A 22,937-nucleotide genomic window follows, 5' to 3' on the forward strand; every position below is an offset into this window, starting at 1 on the left:
ATGTATACAACTGTGTACTAATATACCTGTGTGTTCCCAGGTGATGCGACTGCTGGAGGACTTCAGTGTGGGCGTGGAGGGCGTCCAGGAGCAGCTGGACAACTTCCTGCTGGACAACTTTGTGCCGCTGATGGCGCGGCCGGACTTCCTGTCCTACCTGAGCCTGGAGAAGCTGAATTCCTACCTGGACAGCGACAAGCTGAGCCGCTTCCCCGAGATCGAGCTGTACGAGGCGGTGCAGGCCTGGCTGAGGCACGACCGCCGCCGCTGGAGGCACACCGACGCCGTGGTGCAGAACCTCCGATTCTGCCTCATGACGCCAGCCAACGTGTTTGAGAAGGTGAGGTGAAACACACACACACACACACACACACACACACGCACAGTGCTGAATGCACGTTGCCGTCGTTGTGCAGAACTTGCGTTTCTGCCTCATGACGCCAGCCAATGTGTTTGCAAAGGAGAGCAGTCTGTTGCGTACACACACACATACACACACACACACACACACACACACACACACACACACACACACACACACACACACTGCAGCCACACCAACTCTATGGTCCAGTACCTGTGCTTCTGCCTCAAGATGCCAACTAAGGTGTTTGAGAAGGTGAGGTGGCAGACATCACAAGTGTGCTGATCAGCAAGATGAGATCAGAATCAAAGTGATGCCTTTTATATGGACTCTGTGTAAGAAGAAGAAATTGCCACCATCAGTGAATATTTATGGAGTTATTATAACAATGAATTGCCTGGACTGCAGTAAAAGTTCAGAATCTTTTAATACTGTTCAGAGGACATAATCTACAGATGCAAAGGAACACAAGCCTAAGCAAAGGCAGTATAAAGTTAATGCAGCTGTCGCAGTGACGGTCATTAGATGTCAGTTTGTGCATAGGTTGCAGTCTATAACAAGCTGCTCTGTGATTGGACCAGAGCATCATGGGAGTAAGGTCATTTTCTCATTTGCAATCGGGATGTTGAATGTGGAAAAGTCCCCCAAAATGTTGTGGCTTGGCTGACAGCGGGGAAACTTGATTGTTTTCTCCACGGAGGTGGGGTGCCAGCGACGCGTGAGTCCTCAGGCACAAGGAGTTAGGATGATGGAAAGAGCCCACAGCATCACAGTCTTCTCTCCCAGAGAGAATATCAAGAAAGCATCAGGTCGAATCCTGTAATGCTGTCTCATTAAGGCCCTATGTAGGGAAGAAAGGAGTGACAAACACACTATACATAGCGCACTTGCACTAAATCCATGAACATTGTGCATATAAAGTAGCCACAGCATTGAGCTCTCTTGCTTGAATCAGTAGCGTACCACCTAATTGGCTTAATTAAATGGTGACACTAATGAGCCCTATGAAACTCTAATGAAACATATGGGTCATTTCACGTGAAATCAGACACTTTGGGACCCGACCGACCCGGATTTCGATCATACTTGGTGTGCCTTTTCAGTAGCAAGGTAGCACCCCAGAACTGCATTGGTTTGAATCTGACACTAATATTAAGGGAGAAACAGACTAGGAAAGGTTCACATGTGAGGGTAGGACACTATACATTCAGCCTTGAATATATCAGTCAGTGTTAGTCACAAAAAGATGCCTGTGGTGTTGTTTGAAAGCTCTTTTCTGGCTCTACATATTACACAATCACCTTGGAAAACAACTACTCTCAGAATATGAATTATGATAAATTGAAAAATTAAAAATTGAATATCTAAAAAACTCATATTTTAAAATGGCCAGTTCCTTGTCCAAACGTAGCCAGCAATGTCATGAGCAGCACCTAAAATGCTGGTGTTCGGTTTGTTATTCATTTCAGAGAGAAGTTGACTCACAAATATGGCATCATACAGACCACTTACTAATAATATGGTAATACCATAGTAGCATCACATGACAAAACAAAAACAAAACAAAAATGGTCAGTGTCCATGGTCCCAGGTTTCAGAAACTAAGGCAGATGTCCATTTATACATACCAAATGATGATATGTTGAATGTTTGAACATTCCTTCTCTGTGTACCTGTGCCATCTTCCCTTTACCGTACTTTAAAGAGATAATCAATGGCTACACTCTCATTTGTACTCTACCAGTGCATTTGAAGCAACAGCTGTGTCTTTTGTAGATAATGTATAAGTACGTCCCGTTGCAGTTACAGGTTCCACTACCAGAAGCACATTCTGATGATCCATGACAAGTCTATCTGGTCTGAAGGGAAAAGTGAAGGATGGAGATGGCCCATGAGGATGCAGGAAGTTCAGTTTCACCTCTCCAGTGCTCGGCATACATTCCTCAGCACATGCTAGCCACCAGTTGCCATCATATACAGCTACAACATACCCTTTGATGCTTGAAAATGTAACATATTCCTATTTACTGAGCTCACTCTTTCAACTCTGCCTTCTCTGAATGCTCAAAATGGCCTAACTTCCACTGTGTCAATCGACAATGGGCAGAAGCTGTGTAGTTTTTGAGTACCTGGAATAGTTTTCTTGCAGATTCAAACCTTTTCAACAAGTTCTCAGCTTCATGATGGTACATATCTGTTGTGGCAAACTGGCAATGGATGTTCTTGACATTATCTTTGACAAAACAGTTGCTATGGCGTTACTGTACAATTTAATTGTCAATAGGACGTTGCAGACTTCCTGCACAATATAAGAACCTTAAAATTACAACAAATTTGTGCCACCACGAGGCAGATTTTCACATACTGCAGAGTGGCACTTTTTTGCCACATCACATGGCAAAAGGTCCATGTGATGGCGTTGGAGGGACAGTTAAATGGCTTGCTGCACGAGCAAGTCTGCAACGTCCTATTGACAATTAAATTATAACGGCATAACCAACTGTTTGAATTTGTCAAGGATAATGTTCAAGAACATCCATTGCCAGTTTGCCACAACAGAGATGTACCATCATGAAGCTGAGAACCTGTTGAAAAGGTTTGAATCTGCAAGAACTATTCCAGGTACTCAAAAACTACACAGCTTCTGCCCATTGTCAATGGACACAGTGGAAGTTAGGCCATTTTGAGCATTCAGAGAAGGCAGAGTTGAAAGAGTGAGCTCAGTAAAGGAATGTGTTACATTTTCAAGCATCAAAGGGTATGTTGTAGCTGTATATGATGGCAACTGGTGGCTAGCATGTGCTGAGGAATGTATGCCGAGCACTGGAGAGGTGAAACTGAACTTCCTGCATCCTCATGGGCCATCTCCATCCTTCACTTTTCCCTTCAGACCAGATAGACTGTCATGGATCATCAGGATGTGCTTCTGGTAGTGGAACCTGTAACTGCAACGGGACGTACTTATACATTATCTACAAAAGACACAGCTGGCTGCTTCAAATGCACTGGTAGAGTACAAAATGAGAGTGTAGCCATTGATTATCTCTTTAAAGTACGGTAAAGGGAAGATGGCACAGGTACACAGAGAAGGAATGTTCAAACATTCACATATCATTTGGTGTGTATAAATGGACATCTGCCTTAGTTTCTGAAACCTGGGACCATGGACACTGACCATTTTTGTTTTGTTTTTGTTTTGTCATGTGATGCTACTATGGTATTACCATATTATTAGTAAGTGGTCTGTATGATGCCATATTTGTGAGTCAACTTCTCTCTGAAATGAATAACAAACCGAACACCAGCATTTAAGGTGCTGCTCATGACATTGCCGGCTACGTTTGGACAAGGAACTGGTCATTTTAAAATATGAGTTTTTTTAGATATTCAATTTTTAATTTTTTCAATTTATCATAATTCATATTCTGAGAGTAGTTGTATTCCAAGGTGATTGTGTACTATGTAGAGCCAGAAAAGAGCTTTCGAACAACACCACAGGCATCTTTTTGTGACTAACACTGACTGATATATTCAAGGCTGAATGTATAGTGTCCTACCTTCACATGTGAACCTTTCCTAGTCTGTTTCTCCCTTAATATTAGTGTCAGATTCAAACCAATGCAGTTCTGGGGTGCTACCTTGCTACTGAAAAGGCACACCAAGTATGATCGAAATCCGGGTCGGTCGGGTCCCAAAGTGTCTGATTTCACGTGAAATGACCCATATTGAATACCCAAGAAGGTAATGCATTCAAGTCAATTACAGCTGAATTTCTCTTTCTGAGCCATTCAAATCAGTGGGTTGGGACTTGGTCACTCCCTTTAATAGTGATGGTCCCTCCGTGCTGTGGAGTTATTAACGGTGTGAAATTGGATGGAGGCGTTTCCAATTTCATTTCATTTCATCAGTGCGGTTCCCTCTTCAATCAAGAGGAATAAATCCCTCTGAAATGTACTCAGGGGGCTGAGATAGGCATTGTACCAAGGGTATTGCTGGCCTTCATTTAAGTTCATCCTGTGTTTGAAGGGTTAGTTTGTCCTTACTTGGCCTCAATACTTTAATGCCTTTGACAAAGCAAATGATGTGACAGAGTGACAGAGTGCAACAGTTTCTCTTGAGCTTCCTAGATGAATCTGAAATGGATCTTGAGTGCGTTTTGCTGGCCCTCCAAAACAAACCCTCGTCATTCACAGGTTAATTACAGCACAGCACAATGCAGAGATGTAGACTTGTGACTTGGACTTGAGTCAGACTTGAGTCACAAATTAATGACTTGAGACTTGACTTGGCAATATTAGACGTGACTTGTGACTTGACTCGGACTTGTACGCTTTTGACTCAAGACTCAACTTGGACTTGGTAGTTGCAATGACTTGCAGTGGCAAGTCTAAATGTATTCTGTTTTCCGCATTTGTATGTGAAAATTTTACATTGAAAAATGAAAATTAAATCATTTATATTTAACCAACTCCAGTAGGCCTACTATGTTTTATTAAGACAAACGACTGGCAAAGGGGGATATGCATCACAGTGTGGAGAGGTAATGAATTTATGACCAACAGTTGTCAAGATTGTGCTGAAAATACATGGTGACTTATTAAGGACTTGGTAAAAAATGAGACTTGAGCTTGGACTTGACTTGGACAAATGTGCCTTAACTTGAGACTTGAGACTTACAGGTGACTTGCAAATTACGCACTTAAATTACTGACCCATCTCTGTTCCACTGTTCATACAATGTTTGACCTCCTTACAAAGAATGTGGTGCAATAATTAATTATCTCAGTCACTGCTTGAGGCAGAGCATACACATACACATCATACACATACTGGCATAAACAAATGAAAATAATAGAATGCTTTACTGTAGTTAATTATTCACACTGGTGGTGCACAGCTTTTCCTTCAAACGGAAACACTTGTCTTACAAGTGCGTTCCTTCAATGTCACAATATTGTGAAGCAAGTAACACCTAAAATACGTCTTGACCCTCCACATGTCTCTTTCTCTTTCTCTCCCCCTCTCCCCCTCCCTCTCCGCAGGTAAAGACGTCTGAGTTCTACCGCTACTCTCGGCAGCTGCGCCAGGAGGTGGACCAGGCTCTGAGTTACTTCCACGAGGTGAATGAGCAGCCCCTGGCCGACTCCAAGTCCAACCGCATCCGCTCCGTACGGCCGCAGATCGCCGTCTTCCGCGGCATGATCGGCCACAGCATGGTCAACAGCAAGATCCTGCTGCTACACCGGCCCAAGGTTCGAAATTCACTTCGAAATGTATTTTATATATACTGTATATATCGTATCTCATAGTAAGTGATTGATGGGAGCATTAGTGTATAATGTGCAGTTGTATAAAGTATAGAAGTAGAAGTACTCTTAAAAACAACACTAGTGGCATGATATTACATGGTAGCAACATGTTGTAATTACATCGGCAAGAGTACTTCTACTTCTACTTTAAACAACTCTGGTAGTGTGCATTGAAATTAAACACGGGTAGATCATTTTCTTCATAATCAGACACGGCATGGTCAACAGCAAGATCCTGCTACTGCGCCGGTCAAAGGTTAATGTATAGTTCTCATACTTTTTGATCATTAAATAATTAATAGTAGTGTAATGCATTAATAAAACCTGGCACTGATAAAGCATGAGATTAACACTCCATTGCAATCCTTAATTTCCTTCGGGATTATGTGTCTCTAGTACTGCTGGGGATTTTCCATATGGAAGACCAAGTTAAATTGCAGGACACGTCACCAATGCAATAAAGTGAAATCAAGTTGGGTCTCCTAAAAGGCGTGCCTTTCCATTGAACTCCATTTATTCTCCTAGTCTCGTTGTCTCCTAAAGGGGTATGGCTCCCATAGGATTGCAGTTTTAGAGCCTTCAGTCATTATGTATCCCAGAAGAATCTTGTTGTCCTGTGTCCTCCCAGCTGTGGAGTGTTTTCAGCTCCCCTTATGTCCTGACTGCTTGACTATCAACAACAACTTTGTCTCATCTCTTTCTCTCTCCTTGGGTCCCCAGGTCTCTGTGCATCCCGACTGCCTGGTGATCGTGAACAGCTTAGTTAGATGATTAATACTTGTAGGTACTTAATGTTGTATAATGGGGTAATGATCTTCTTCTGTTGTCCCAGGTATGGTGGGAGTTGGAGGGTCCCCAGGTCCCTTTGCGTCCCGACTGCCTGGCGATCGTGAATAACTTTGTGTTCCTGTTGGGCGGCGAGGAGCTGGGTCCGGACGGGGAGTTCCACGCCTCGTCTAAAGTCTACCGCTACGACCCGCGTCAGAACTCCTGGCTGCGCATGGCCGACATGCTTGTGCCGCGCTCCGAGTTTGCGGTGGGCGTGATCGGCAAGTTTGTGTACGCGGTGGCGGGCCGCACGCGCGACGAGACCTTCTACTCCACGGAGCGCTACGACATCGTGGAGGACAAGTGGGAGTTTGTGGACCCCTACCCGGTAAACAAGTACGGCCACGAGGGCACGGTGCTCAGCGGCAAGCTGTACATCACCGGCGGCATCACCTCCTCCTCCACCTCCAAACAGGTGTGCGTTTTCGACCCCAGCAGGGAGGGGGCGCTGGAGGGCCACCGCACGCGCCGCACGCCGGTGCTCAACAGCTGCTGGGAGAACAAGTCCAAGATGAACTACGCGCGCTGCTTCCACAAGATGATCGCGCACAACGGCAAGCTGTACGTGTTTGGCGGCGTGTGCGTCATCCTGCGCGCGTCGTTCGAGTCGCAAGGGTGCCCGTCCACGGAGGTGTACAACCCCGACACGGACGAGTGGACCATCCTGGCGTCCATGCCCATCGGACGCAGCGGGCACGGCGTGGCCGTCCTGGACAAGCAGATCATGGTGCTGGGCGGCCTGTGCTATAACGGGCACTATAGCGACTCCATCCTCACCTTTGACCCCGAGGAGAACAAGTGGAAGGAGGACGAGTATCCCAGGATGCCTTGCAAGCTGGACGGACTGCAGGTGTGTAGCCTGCACTTTCCCGAGTATGTACTGGAACACGTGCGGCGGTGTAGCTGAGACAGGGAGCGCACTCGGAATCCATCTCTCTCTCTCTCTTTTTTTTCACGCCCTCCTTTCTTCTCCTCCTCCTCTCCCTACCTCCCTCTCCCTCCTTCCCTCCTCTCCTTTTCTGGTTAAAAAAAAGACATCTGTTTTCAGGACAATGAACGGAAAACGTTTACAGGTGTGACAAAAAATAATAATACTACCATATTACAATATTGTTGGCGCGTTTTGATCCGTAGGCCAGTGCTCATATTAGACAGAGAAATCAAAAAAGAACAACAACGATATAAAGAAAACAGCAACCAGTAAAAACACAATACTTTTATGTCTTAACTGACCCCAAAAGAGCTAGCGGTTTATCTTGCAATTTTACAGAGTTAGCTTTCTCGGAAAAAAATGGTGTTAAATGTATCCCAACCAAAACAGCAACACAAAGTTATTCTGGTGCATTACGACTTCCATGTTCCCCGTCAACCAGCCAACCACATGATGTCATCCTCTCACTTCCTATTTCCTCTGACATCGTCCTTCCTTCCTGTCATCTGGCGCTCTGTGTGTTTGGGGAAGTCAGAATGTGTGTGTGTGTGTGTGTGTGTGTGTGTGTGTGTGTGTGTGTGTGTGTGTGTGTGTGTGTGTGCGTGTGTGCGTGTGTGCGTGTGTGCGTGTGTGCGTGTGTGCGTGTGTGCGTGCGTGCGTGCGTGTTTGTGTGTGTGTTTGTGCAAACATCTGCAGGGAAGCGTATCCCAAAGCTTCAGCCAAACCATCTTGCCATGATGGCATGAGGTAGTAACATGATGGGAGAAAACGGCAAACAAAAGACAACAACAAAAATCAACACTGTCCTTGTTCTATATAGTTTATTTATTTATGTCCATTGTATTCCTCTGGTGGCTTTATTTGATGTCAGCTGATGCATTCCTGTTGAGATGTTTGGGGGGAAAAAAGCTGTAGACAAGCATTGCACTCTGGAGGTGTGTGTGTGTGTGTGTGCGTGCGTGTGTGTTTATGTCTGCGTGTGCGTGTGCGTGCGCGTGCGTGCGTGCGTGCGTGCGTGCGTGCGAGCGTGCGTGCGCGTGCGTGCGTGCGTGCGTGTGTAAGCGTGTGTAAGCCAAAAGTTTGGGCACACCTTCCTATTCAATGCATTCTCTATATTTTCATGGCTTTATACACTACATTGTAGATTTTTTCAGCAAGAAAGCAAGTTGGGAGAGAGAGACGGGGAAGGGTCGGCAAAGTGAGCACACTGGAATCGAACCCGGTCGGCCGCATAGTAGACGTGTGCCCTACCGTTAGAGCCACGGTAGGGCCCACTACATTGTAGATTGACACAGAGGGCATCAGAGCTGCGAATGAACACATGTAGATCTATGTGCTTAACAAAAATATCAATTCTATCAGATGTCTAGCAGCTGTCTATCAACCTGATGTCAATATGGCACAACTGATGGTCCCACTCGTTTCAGCAAGCTTATATTTGCTATTTTCAAGTAAAACACGTCAAGTCAAGTCAATCGTAATTGAACACAAAAGTCATCCAACAACTATGAATTGCAGAACTAGAACTTAAAAACAGGGTTCACACTGATGCTTGAATTCCTTGAAAATGCTTGCATTTCAATTAAGTGATTTCAAGGTTGTGAAAATGCCTGAATTTTTGGTGAAGTGCTTGAAAATGCTTGAAATTTGTGTCAAGTCAAAGTCAGTAAGTCAAATATAGAAATAAATTGTTCAGGTACATCAATTTTAGAGTGTCGAATTTCAAATCCCATCTGACATCTCACTACCTCAGATTTTTGATTTAGAATGCAAGAAATTGCTTCTTAAAAACACAACATTTTCTGGGGGAGGACCCCCACACCCCCTTCCTGCGACTTATTAAAGGTGCTGGAAAACTGAAAATTTGGTGCTTGAAAAGTGCTTGAATGTGTTCATGAAAAAGGTGTGGGAACCCTGTAAAAATGTTTAAATCTTGTTTTAGGCATTTGCCAAGACAATCAAGATTGTCTTGATCTGATAATGAGTCAATTGGTCTAGCATAGCTGGTTATTGAGCTGGAACTGTGGTATCAAAGGTAAAAGTAGAAGTTAAAAATCCTGCCACAGATTCCTTCCAATACATGTCATTTTGCCAAGTAACTACTAAGCTATATGGACCAAGTGACTCAATATCAGATCAAGAAAATGTTTTTAAAATGCTTGTTTTGGCAAATGCCTAAAACAAGGTTTAAACGTCTTAAAATCCTAGTTCTACAATTCTATTGAGTTATTGGATGACTTTTGAGTTCAATTAAGATTGACTTGACTGATGGGGTGTTTTTACCTGAGAATCAAAAAAATATGCTTCTTGAAACTTGTGGGACCATCAGTTGTGCCGTGTTGACGTCAGGTGGATAGACAATTGTTAGACAACTGCTAGAATTGAAATTTGTTTAAGAATTCTGTGTGTCTTCTTGTACTGTTGTTGATGCGCTCTGCAAAAATCTACAATGTACTGTAAATAGGCACATAAACAAAGAGAATGCACTGAATGAGGTGTGTCAACTTTTGGCCGTGCGTGTGCGTGCGAGCGCGTGTGTATTTACACTGCAATAACACTGGTTCTCCGCTGCTGATAGCGGGTAGGAGAGTAACTGATCACTGAGGGAGGTGGGGGTTGCCGTGGGGAGTGGGGGGGAGTTCTTAACCCCTTCTCTGCTGCCTGTACTTGTGCTTCTTTTGTCACCCCCATACCCCATCCCCACCCACCCACCTAATCTCCCTGTATTTATTGCCCGGGGTTTGGATGTCTGTGGCGTCCATATTGTCCTCAAACCTCTCCTCTCCTCCCCTCTTCTCTTCTTGACCTGTTGAAAATGAAACCAGCTGCTGTATGTCACAAAGTCCACGAGTTCCTTCGGTTTGTGTTTCCTCCATGAGCTAAAGGGCTAAAGCACATTAGCATTTATGCAGCCTGCCATGTTGTCACACACATCTCTCACAGTTCATATTTCCCGATAACTTATTATAATCAGCGTAGGTGAACTCATCAGAACCCACAGAACTCCTCATCAATCACAATAATAATGAATGGTAATGATTAAGACATTGTGTGCGTACGTTCATTTGTTTGTTCGTTCGTCCATACCATGGCATCTGTTACTTCCCCTCTCCCTCTTTTTCTTCCTGCGCCCCATTGTCTGTTGGCAAGGAGGGCAGGAGGTGAATGTGTCACACGGAGTAATCTCTTCTCTTCTCTTCTCTTCTCTTCTCTTCTCTTCTCTTCTCTTCTCTTCTCTTCTCTTCTCTTCTCTTCTCTTCTCTTCTCTTCTCTTCTCTTCTCTTCTCTTCTCTTCCTCATACACTAACTCTCAGTCTCATCCGTTCTTCCCCCAGGGGGGTTCTGTCAGTGTCATGTGCATAGATAATGCCAAAATAATGGTCTTTGACGAAAACAACCCTATATACTGTGCAGACCACAATGTACTAAGTCTACTGGCCTGCGCAGCTATTGTTAGGTTTTTTTGAAATCCCCTCCCCTTCTCCCCTTTGCAGGTTGAATTAAAAAAATCGAGACCAGTACTGATAGACTGAAAAAAAAATCACCCTGTGTCTGTGTCTGAGAAGAAGAAAGGCAAAAGCGAAACAAACCATGTTGCTTACATTAAACATTGGTAACATAATTATTCACTACTATTTGGACACTTTGTAATTTCTTTCCAGAAATAAATGTTCATATTGTTCAGCTTCTCGGTTGTTTGTATTTCATTTCATGTGGTTACACCAATTAATCCTGAATATTAAAACAAGAGTATGTTAATAAGTTTCTGTGTGTTGTCACAAGCACCTTAGACTGAATGTTGCTAACATTGAAATACAATTTCCATTGTGAATTACACACACACTTCACTAAAATCACTAAAATAGGAATTCATATTTCACTATGAGACCTGCATCATTTACTGAATTGATGGCAGCCATTGACAGTGAAGGTACAGACGGAGAAAAAAAAATTGTGTGTGATTCATGTCAGCGGTGTCTGGACCAGAATGGATGCAAAAAGTCAGAAGCAAACAGCCTACTCTGTAGAGTGTTTCTTTTTCCAACGATAAGACCATATAGTTATTGGTTATCATTATAAACTTAATGGTGACTATTGTCAATGTTATCATGCACACTTACAGGCCTCTAGTTCTGTTGAGAAGTAACTTGAGTGAAACAGACCAGACGGGGGCGCTGTTGGATTTCGTATGAGCAACATGACAGAGGAGGAAAAAAACTGACCTACTACCGTATGACTTATTACTCAAGATGATGCACCGCAAACTCACAGCTGGAAAACTGGTATGTGGCGGGTTTGAAACTAAGAAAAGTATTTGGGGTCGGGGAGATATTAGGCCAAATCCCATGCAATTCTAGTGTGTACATGAGCTCATTTACTTGATGGGGGATCTGCTAGTACTGCGTGCAAGGTGCAGTATCTGTGGGTCTCGGTTGACATGTTAGCCTAGCATCTCAGATAGTGTAGCATCCTCTCAATCCCATCCTGGATGCTCTCTATGTCCTGTCAAAGTCATCCACAAAAAGCAAGCATGTGGCTATCGCAGTATAATCTCAATGCTGAGTATGTAATGAATTATTATGTTGGCCAATGGTTTACGAAAAAAGTTAGGTAGCACCACCAGTCCAGGGCACTGATGAAGGATACTGGTACCTTTTAGTCACGTGCTGGTGGATGTATCAATACTAGTACCAATTATCTTATAGTGAGAGACTAGTTATTGATTAATACCAATGATATTCGTATCTAAAACTCTCTGCTACTACGTTTTTACTTACAGAGAGACTTTTGCCTTCAGTTTATGTTAATTATGGGGTTGGTGGACTAGGTTGACATTGACCTCTGACATGTCAGGATTTATGACAGCAGCACAGCAAGTCTTGCACAAACTTGCCATTTACCAGTTGGCCTATGCCTATTTGTTTTGTCTCGTCCAGTTAACTTAAACCAGGTTGAAATGCATTCCATAGCAATACAGAGCAACTAAGTGTTTCATACATTTTTCAAGAAATATGATAACTCCTTGCGGTCAAGAAGTCAGTTACTCGCTGTCAACAAGGAATGTTTGTAATGCTGCCATAACATAACATAACACTTGGGTCAGTTTTGTATGCAAATTTGTGTCTCATAGCTTTCAGAATGTGAGTTTGACAGGTGCCCTCTGCCTCCCTTTGAGCAGGTGGCTGTGCCCTTTGCTGCCTCCTCTGTCGCTGGGATGCTGGCAGGGACTGTGCTGGCGGCCAGCAAGGATAAGAGCAGTAACGACACATTAATCATTGATGAGGTACATTTATCTCCCTTTTCAAACACACTGTCTGTTTCAGCCAAATGAACTTAATAATATAAAGTGATAAAGACGAGCGAGATGGTGGCCAAGGAACCATAAAGCTAATACTTGAAACTGATAAGGTCAGCATGATGATAGCAAACCAATCATGTTGTACATTCAGAAACGTGTCAAAGTGCACACTCCACCAAAACATCAACAAATGCTCCTGCAAAGAGAACTCAAAGGGGTTTTACTTGTAAGCAACTGGAACTAAGACATTTCACCTCCCTCTCTCTCTCTCTCTCTCTCTCTCTCTCTCTCTCTCTCTCTCTCTCTCTCTCTCTCTCTCTCTCTCTCTCTCTCTCTCTCAAAGGTGTGTTAACTTTGCACTGATTCATGTTCAGTTTCCCATACATAGAGCATTCTGTCAAAATGTCTTAACATGTCAGGTAAAGGATAGAACTTTCACATGTCTGAAACAAAAGGAAAAGCGTAAGACTTGATTCAACAGTTGGGCACAATTCACATAATACTTCTATTTTAATGAATGTTGTTATTCTTTTTTCTTTTTGTGTGCAGCTGTCCCTGTACACGGCCCCACAGCCGCAGCTGAGGTATGAGGAGCCGGCAGCAGGCCATGTGGAGCAGGGGGTGACCACCCTCAGGAAGGCTGCAGAGCCATACACCTCATGGTGCCAGGTCAGACTCAAGGGTCCGTCTTTCCATTATACTAACTCCCGTCCTCCGTCGTGCGTGTGGCCTCATGATGACATCATTGATGGCAGAAGTTGAATTCAATATCTGGCTCAAGAGCAATTCAAAGGTCCTTTTCTCATTGGAAATTGGGATAGGGAAAAGTTGAATGGGGAAAAGTCCCCTGTCACAGACTGAGCTGTGACGCTCACGCATCCAATAGCGTCCAGGCAGCAATTAAGCCGGCATTTCCAACATGCTGCACTGACGCCAACTGTGTTTCACTTTTCACCCATGTTTGTACTGATTTCATTCCCCGGTTCATTGTTCAGTAATTAACCACCATTTGCCATAACTTTTACCAAGCATTGTAACATGGAGTGCAGGGAAAGGCCTACCGGCATTTCTTATGTTTCAATGACCCATTTCTAACCACGTTTCAAAACATGCATTTCATAGCGTTACACATTTCTCATGTTTCATCTGTTTACCAGTGTAAGGTTAAAGAATCACCACATTTGAAATCATAGAAGTTTATTTACTTAAAAGATTGTAATGCAAACATTTCTGATTCAGTTAATCACCAACTTACCAGCAGCAGTCACTTCCTTATTGAGAGAACCAGAGGGAATGTTCCACTGTGCATTTATAGTGGGGTGGCCCACGGTTCAGCGGAGCAAACCATTTTTAACGGTGGAGGTTTAACAGGGAATGTTTAGAATGTATTTTATTGTGCATAGAAAAGGTTTTGGCTGAAGAAAATGATTTTGGTTGTTTTTGTATTTTGTTTGCATTTCTTTGGTTTGTTATTTTGGGCTTCAAGTATTGTTATTGAGTTGATTGATTTATTTTGTGAATTAGGCTTACCTGAGGGGAGGGGCTGTTTGTTTGATAATGGCTCAGAGCCTCATTGTTGGGGGAGCAGCATAGGAGACAGTTGTGTCTCAGAACCGAATGGAAGTAGTGGCTCAGAAGCTGTTATGCTATAGTCTGGCACTCTTGCCATGTTTTGTTTCATGAGACTTTGATCACCTTTGTTTTGCTCATTTTGGAAGCCCTGTAAAAATGTACTTTTAAGAAAATTGAAAAAGAAGAAAAATAAAAAGAAAAGCTTTTCCATTGGGAAGAAAACTGTCTCTTGTCCACTCCGTCGCCGGTCATCCTGCTACATCCCCCAAAAGTTGTTGTTGCTAGGCTGACTTTATTGTTTTCTCCACAGAGGCGAGGTAACAGCGAAGCGAAAGGCCACAAGCACAGGTCTAAGACAGGAGTAACGCCCGGGACACATACATGTGAATTTGGCTAAGCGGAGCAAACTTAGCCATTCATCCTTATGAGGGAGGCGAAGGCAAGGAAACAGGAGTGAAGTGAGGGCGAAAATATTTGTCCAAGATTAATGTGCAAATGAGCAGCATGAATTTTGTCTTCTGTGGCCAATCAGAACAACACAATAATTGTTTAATTCTAGACCATTGAGCTGTCAGAATGGAACACTGGATTTCGCCTCTCTTCATTTCGCTCGTTTCGCCGCGTTAGGGTATTGAAAAGAGCCCAAGTTCAAAGTCAAAGGTCAAAAGTCTGGAGTGAGGAGTCTGCACGGCACATTTTTTGCAGTGCCCAATCCATTGTTTTCTTGAATTTTTTGTATTCCAGGGCAGGATTATGGTTCGAGATTCAGATTCTCTGATGAAGGCAATGGTCGAAACGTAATCCTGCTATGGAATAACAAAATCAAGAAAAAATGATTTTAAGTGTGCTCCTTTTCCTGGGATATGCACAATTCTTTGAGTACAATACAAATACGTAAAATGCAAGACTTATACAGTATATAGAATGAATAGTATAGATTCTAGAATGTATATAATGTGTATGCAATGCTATATATGTAAGTATTACTTATATAGATATTCAGTATATATAAAATATAATGGCCCAAATGATGCTCAGCGCAACAGGCCTGGATAGACACAAGACAATTCAAAAGATCACTACAAATATCATCCATTCAAGAAAACCTGTATTCTGTCATGCATGGGAATTGTTGTGTCTATCACAAAGAATTCATACAAGTTTACATGTGTGAATTATTTTGTTTCAGGAAGCAAGTGCTACCTCCTTGGAGAAGGTCCAGGTATGAACTCTTCAAAGTCTAGACTTCACATGTACGAGGGCACTCGGCAGGAAATCGCACCTTAGACTTTAGTCGACTCTTGACCTCCTTTCCTTCATAACAAGACAAACGCATCTAAAACTTCCTGCTCTACCCTTTCCCCATTTACTCATCCACTCTGACCAGGCCTGCACAAACACTACCCATCTAAAAGCCTGTAGAAGTATAACTTTTCCCTCCACTGTATTCCTAACCAACGACGGCCAGGAGTGGGCATTTGAAACAGAAGCAGTGTTAACTTAAGACACAGGAAAGGCAAATGGCATGATACAGATGAGGAGATACAAATTAATGAAAGTTATATGACAATTTAATTATCAACTGCAAGGTAACATTACAGTTAACTCAAGGCTTCTGTATGTTACATAGGGTACCGTGAAATCAAAGACATTTTAGCCAACCTCAGAATGTTTAGGACAAATAGAGAGAGGGAGAGAAACAGAGAGAGACACAGATGACAGTTCTGGGTCATCCAACAATCTACATTCTTACAAGCCTATTAACTACTAATGGGTCAGTGAAATTTTTGGGGGGGCTCAGACGTCAGGCGGTACAACCACATATAATGGCCATAAGTTAATGAGTAATTGATAATGCATGTACTGCAATGAATATTCTCCTTAGGTGATCCACTAAAAACACAAAAAAACATTTAATAAATAAAATAGTGGAATTAACTGTGGTTGCACCACTCTGAGGTGTGCCACTACTAAAGCGTCATTGACCCTAATCTAATCTAATTAGCAGTAGCAGTGGGTTCCAACACCTCCTTAATATCTGTTCTGATTATGGTGTAGAATTTGATATTAAATATAATGCAAAGAAGAGTGTGGTTATGTGGTTAACAAAAGATGACTTAATAAATTCCCTTCTTTCTATCTATCTGGAGAGGAGCTGGGAGTAGCTAATACCACAAAATATCTGGGGCACATCCTAACTGATGTTTAGAATTTATTGGTCCCCTCTTTATACAGCTCCACTCTGGATTAGATACAAGAAGGAGAGCCTGTTCAAGCTAAAAGTAGCTTACAATGACTGTCTCAGGATTCTCCTGAAGAAGCCAAGGAGTACCAGAGCAAGCCAGCTGTTCTGCAAACTAGGTCTAACTACTTTCATGGCTTTGGTGAGAAATCTCACCTTCAAGTTTATGAACAGGCTGGATCACTCCACAAATGAGCTTATTGTTCAGATAGCAGATCCAAGTCGTAGCTCTGTGAGGTACATGTCTAAAATCTGGGAGCACTGGCACGTGTGCCTTTCACTAACTTACATGTATATAGTATATTTTTGTATAAAATGTGTATTTATGAATGTGTGGTGTATTGTTTTAATTGATCTATGTACTGTGCTGTCTCTCATATGGGCCTTGAGCCTGTAATAAAGTTTAAGTGTTATGTGAGTCATTCTATAAGTACAGGTGCATTTCATGGAAAGCAAACAAAAAACAGTATTTTTTTCAATAAATAGCCTAGATGTTTCCAAACAAACGAATTGCCAAGCTTAATCTTAAATTACTTTGAAAATATTTTAATGAAAATGCTTGTTTATTTTGTAAACCATGTTACGGACAGATGTTATGACATTTTAAACATAGGCCTATACATTATGAAACTTCTACACGTTTGAAAAGACATTTGTTTGAAAGTGCTTAAGCCCATCAACAAAAAAAAATAATAAATGTGGGCTGATGTACAAAAGATCATTGGTTGAAGTTCATTGTTAGTGAAATAGGCAAATACAGCGCATGGAATTGAAATGTACACCTAATTATAGAGTGACTCATGTAATGTAATGTAATGTAGGATGGTCTGTCTTTTTTCCTGCATGCTTTTGTAAGTAGCGTTGGATGAAAGTGTGTTAAATGTCATGTAATGTAATGTAGTGTGATCTGTCTTTTTTCCTGTCCTGTTGTCTCATCTACCACAGGAAGCGTATCAAACGGTGGAACCCACAGTCAACGAGTCTGTGCAGCTTGTTAAAGGTAACACACTTTTGACTTTTTGTCCATGTCCAGTGACGTGTACGCACGCAGTGTCTGTTGCTGGGTACGCAAGACTATGATAAGACCTTAACTGTGGTTTATTGGTGTTTATTGTCTTGTCATAAGACATTTATATCGGTGAGTTGGCCAAAAGTAACCTCCGTCCTGTGGTTCCAGATGGCTATGAGATGCTGAACAACCCTCCCCCCACCCTGTACCCCAGCCTGGGCGCCGTCGGCTTCTCTGGGATCCTCGGACTCTACCTGGCCAAAGGTACGACAGGACAAACTTAATTCTACATGCACACAAACACACACACACACACACACACACACACACACACACACACACACACACACACACACACACACACACACACACACACACACACAGCATTATGCCAAGTTCATTCACTATAGTAGGAGAAATACCCTTTATTTATTGTATAAAGGCATATGTAACCATGTGCTACTCAGATGAACTTGCTGATGATCATCAATGGCTCGGAGACAAGAACAAAAAGTATTTTTCGATTTACATCGCAAACCAACTTTCCAGCTCCCAAACGTTAAAGCAACGTATAGCAACATTAGAAAATATTCGCAGATCTAAAAGTGAGTCCCTGCAGAAAAAAGTTTGGGACCCGCTGATGAAATGTAATGTTTATGTTTATCATTTCAGGTTACAGGTTTAGGAGGCTGGTGTTCCCCACAGTGCTGATGACTCTCAGTGCTTCTGTCTTCTACCCACAACATGCTGCAGCCTTGGCCATGGTAAGGATTTGCTGTGAGAATGTTTAATTGTCACATAGTAGAAATACATACTGGAGACGTGATGTGTGCATGAATGCACAAGTCGTGTGCATGGTGTCTAGGTGGCCTTGGGCATTTCGGAGGATTGTCAAATCGAGGAAGTCCACTATTGCGGGAGAATGTTCAGTAAATCTGAAGAAGAGGGTGGTGCTGTTGATATAATTTTCCTGAAAAAGTGGACTTCCTCGATTTGACTATCCTCCGAAATGTCCAAGGCCACATTAGAAAACACCATGTATCGCAAACACCTCAGTAGGAACACGCTCCTCAGATTGGACAGTCAGCACCGATTTTTGGCAATTCTAGGGTAAGTTGGGGCCCCAAGCGAAAACAAACAAATGATCATTTGCAACAAATCGCCACTACTGTAGTTTAAAATCTTAACTGTTATTCACCATCCAGGCTTTGGGGCCCCAAGCGGCTGCCTGCCTTGCCTGGTGACAAGATCTCTTGCAGCCCACACAACTAATTAAAAATATCCCAATCGGTCAATTCCTGCGTGTAAAGACAAACTGCAGCAGTGACTCAGACTTTAACAGAAAGACATGGAGATGGCAGAGTGCTTCCTCTAACGCGGCGATGCTGAAACTGACATTGCCACCGTGTATCAGCCGGCCAAAGGCACAGACAAGGCACACCTCCTAAGAAAAACAAGGCGCGCTTCAACACAGCGACTTTGCTTCTCAACTGAATTCTCAAACCTGGGTGGAGAGGTAAATCAAATCATTAAAATACACTGGCATGTCTTACAAAGCGGCGCGGCCCTACGTTAAGTGGCATTTCTGCTGAACCACCACGCATCTCATTTAGGAGGACGCGGTCACTGAGAGACCAACTTGTGCACACGTCACCCAACCCTCCCAAACAGCTAACCTGGTTGAGGAGCTCCACCCCAAGGATTTTAGCGGTGCGGTCGATGCTCAAACTGCTCAAACTCTAACAACCAAGCGGTTCTCTCACCCACACACTGGCAAAAAAAATACAAAATCAGGGAGGGAGGTTTACTAACGTTCCACGTGCCACACTCTGCTAGTTGGCCTCCGTCACATGAGCAGCATGTATTCTGGAAATAATCTGCTAAAAACATAACATACTGCACCTTTAAGATGAATCAGGCGAACATTCTTCAATTATGCATTATATCCAAGTCAGCCTCACAGTGATTTGCCAGCTACACAAAGCTGAGCTACGGTAAGACTAAGACAAAGTTCTGCTCTTGCATGTTAGTTGTTACTTTTTCCCCATGTTCATTTGTAACACTCGCTACACTTTTGACCACGTCTATAAAAAGAAAATGATAACAATAAACTTCTGACGTGGGAGAGCAGGCCTGACGTGTGTGCGTGTGCGTGTGCGTGTGTGCGTGTGCGTGTGTGTGTGTGTGTGTGTGTGTGTGTGTGTGTGTGTGTGTGTGTGTGTGTGTGTGTGTGTGTGTGTGTGTGTGTGGTGTGTGTGTGTGTGTGTGACTGTGTGTGTGTGTGTGTGTGTGTGGTGTGTGTGTGTGTGTGTGTGTGTGTGTGTGTGTGTGTGTGTGTGTGTGTGTGTGTGTGTGTGTGTGTGTGTGTGTGGTGATTGGTGAGGGTGTGTGTGTGTCTGTGTCTCTGTGTGTGTGTGTGTGTGTGTGTGTGTGTGTGTGTGTGTGTGTGTGTGTGTGTGTGTGTGTGTGTGTGTGTGTGTGTGTGTGTGTGTGTGAGTGACCCGTCCTCCTGAGGCCCGGTCTGGTCTGCTGCTCCGGTTGTCCCTCAGGGCATGTCTGGCCGTGAGTGTGCTGTTTTGATTAACCCACTTCCCTTCCTGCTGTCTTCCGGACGGGACGCAGAAGTGTGGAAAACTTTGGCGGGGTGAAAAGGTGGAGTAGGTGTGTTGCGTGTGTGTGTGTGCGTGTGTGTGTTTGTGCGTGTGTGTGTGTGTGCACGTGTGTGTGCAAGTGTGAACGTGTGTACGTGTGTACGTGTGTACGTGTGTACGTGTGTGTGTGTACGTGTGCGTGCGTGTGGTGAGAGATTAGAAGGGTGGGGGTATTCTGTAATTTTCCGTGTTCCTTTTATAACTCTGATCATATAAAGAGATGTATGGACAGATTGATAAGATTTTTATTTTTTGCCTCAGTGATATTCCATGGAAAAATGGTCGCACCCTGTCTGCATTATCATCAAGTCTATTTATATGTTTCTGCTATTGTGGATTTCAAAACAAAGGCAAACAGAAGCCCACACTCTAAATGAATGTCTGAAATGCAGAGTGAGTCTCTAGTCACCAGTAGGAAGAACGCGTTATGGGCTCCCTACCCCCTCAGTTGATGGTGCACATCCCAGATAAAGGTGCAGGACAAAGACTGGCGGTAGATTTGGATGTTTAAGATTTGGAGTGAGGAATCCGCACACTCAAAATCCCTTTTCTGATTTTTTTTTTATTCCTTGGCAGAATCACGTTTGGATGATTTTCTTTTTCATATCCTGCTTGCCATGGAATAAAACATTTTTTAAAAAGGAAGTGTGCAGACTCCTCACCCCAAACCTCACTCCTTCATCCATGAAGCTGAAGTCGAAGTGGCCTTGAGGCAGGCGCCTACTGTAACTCTGCAGTGCATTACTCCTGGGAATTAACCAATACCCTCTAAGGACCAAGTCACTTTGGATCAAAGTGACAGCTAAGTGTAATATAATCAGGGCTCTGAATCAACATCCGCAAACTCGCTAAATACTGGTGAAAACTCAGTTTGACTCTTATAAAAGGCGGCTTACTCTCCACTCTGACCAGTGGTGAGTGTATGTTTGGCTTAACATCTACTAGCCATATTGGATGGTGATGGGAAAAAAGTTAATTTAAAGACCTGAAGATAATGTAACAATGTTTTTTTTTAACTCTTGTGTTTTTATATGGAAAGACGACCAAGGAACAGCTTGTCACCTGGGGTACGCAGGGCCGTGCTGAGGCGGAGGACCTCTGGAAGAAACTGTCCTCTATTTTGGGAACAGTAAGCCTCTCTATCTTGACTCTTCACACTACAATGTATTCACTTTTATAAAACATGGGACAACACTGCATGGATTGTATTCCAGAAGCTGTAATGTTACTCCTGCCTCGGAAGTGTGGAGCAGAATGGAATGCTGAGTGTTCTATTCTGTGTGCCTGAAAGGAAGCAAAAAGACAAACCACACAAGCAGAGCTCTCAGTCAAATTCTTGTTTTCAGTCACATGCATGCTAAAGTGAAAGTTAAAGACAAATGGTCAGTGTGCGGGACTTGTATAGATCTTTAGTTGTGTGCAAGCGACACAAAGAAACTATGTCAGTCGGCCACAAACCATTTGGCTTTTTTGTTTGTTTGCTTGTGACTCTACTGATGTCTATTAACCGGGTTATTATTTGAAATGGCAAATTAAGGTTATGAAAAATAGTGTGAATAGTGACGACCCTGTTTTTAAAACCTGCATGTTTTTTCCCTCCCACAGTCTGAAAAGAAGTCGCAGAAGTCCAGCAAGTCGTAATGCCGCTGCAAAGGCTGTGCTGTCACATCTACAACAATAATATAAGTAATTATATTTACACAGGAGGGATATTATACACATACAAGACATGCAGGCATGCAGACATGTAAGACACACACAGACACACACACACACACACACACACACACACACACACACACACACACACACACACACACATACACACACACACGCACCATTAATATAGCTTAATTTACGCACACAGCATCCATATCATACACATTACAACACATGCAGAAAGTCACCATACACACACCCCACCATTCAGCATCCATATTATACACGTACACAAAAGACATACAAGACAACAATATAATAATACCTTCATGTCGACTGACATTAACAGACACACTTATACCTTATAGTGAAACGTGCATACTTGATCCTCCCAATACTTCCCAAAACCCATTACCACAACTTGCCTTCCATTATCATTAATGTCCCTGTTGTTGACACTATGACTCTGTCCAAAATGTTCACTCATTGACCACAAAGTGCACTATGTAGAGAACACAACACTGCAGCTCGCGCCCTTGGTAGTGAAGTGCGCGTGTTGTGAACATTGATTGTGAAAAACTACTACTATTCTTGTTACCAGAGGTCACTACCAGGGGTCAAATCACTACCATTCTTGTCTATTTTGTAACTTATTAATTAATTACAAGTTGTATATGTTATAATAACATTTCTGGTCATTTCTGCACTGAGTGGAATACCTTCCTACGGATGTACAGTATGTAAGATGGAATTATGTGTTATTGATTTATCGCCTAAATGTTATCATATGTTGCATAGAATATGAATAGTTTTTTATTTGTGTTTTTGATGCTGACTGTCTGTAAAGTCAGGAAGGATAACCAATAATGTGAAATTAAAGAAAACAAAGGTTATAATCAGGAACTGCTTCAACATGTTTACTACATTTTTGCTCGCACATGATGGATGTCGGGCAGAAAAACAACCCAGAAGAGTTGACGTAATTGCTGGGAAGGGTGCAAATCATGTCTTGTGACATACTGAAGGTCAAGGAGTAGCAGCTCCTTCTACTTGACCTGTAGCAGGGCTCTAGA

General features: G+C 42.9%; 2 protein-coding genes across 6 annotated transcripts in view; both read left to right on the forward strand.

Annotated features, from left to right (window-relative positions):
- klhl15 (kelch-like family member 15) overlaps nucleotides 1–8,021 on the forward strand; it is a 14,324-nt gene extending 6,303 nt beyond the window's left edge. For all 5 annotated transcript variants that reach the window (XM_063206238.1, XM_063206237.1, XM_063206240.1 and 2 more), the window contains 3 exons: nucleotides 41–340; nucleotides 5,407–5,616; nucleotides 6,506–8,021. In XM_063206238.1, coding sequence (XP_063062308.1) covers nucleotides 41–340; nucleotides 5,407–5,616; nucleotides 6,506–7,408 — 1,413 coding nt within the window. In that variant the 3' untranslated portion in view covers nucleotides 7,409–8,021. The remainder of the gene's footprint in view (nucleotides 1–40; nucleotides 341–5,406; nucleotides 5,617–6,505) is intronic.
- A 3,628-nt stretch (nucleotides 8,022–11,649) lies between these two features.
- apoob (apolipoprotein O, b) lies at nucleotides 11,650–22,090 on the forward strand. Its single transcript, XM_063206242.1, has 9 exons — nucleotides 11,650–11,715; nucleotides 12,612–12,716; nucleotides 13,281–13,400; nucleotides 15,493–15,525; nucleotides 17,491–17,545; nucleotides 17,723–17,818; nucleotides 18,227–18,318; nucleotides 21,245–21,334; nucleotides 21,811–22,090. The coding sequence occupies exons 1-9, from the start codon at nucleotides 11,683–11,685 to the stop codon at nucleotides 21,844–21,846; spliced, it is 660 nt and encodes a 219-aa protein (XP_063062312.1). The 5' UTR covers nucleotides 11,650–11,682; the 3' UTR covers nucleotides 21,847–22,090.
- Nucleotides 22,091–22,937: the final 847 nt, after the last annotated feature.

Source organism: Engraulis encrasicolus, chromosome 9 (assembly GCF_034702125.1).
Source record: "Engraulis encrasicolus isolate BLACKSEA-1 chromosome 9, IST_EnEncr_1.0, whole genome shotgun sequence".
Classification (NCBI taxonomy): domain Eukaryota; kingdom Metazoa; phylum Chordata; class Actinopteri; order Clupeiformes; family Engraulidae; genus Engraulis; species Engraulis encrasicolus.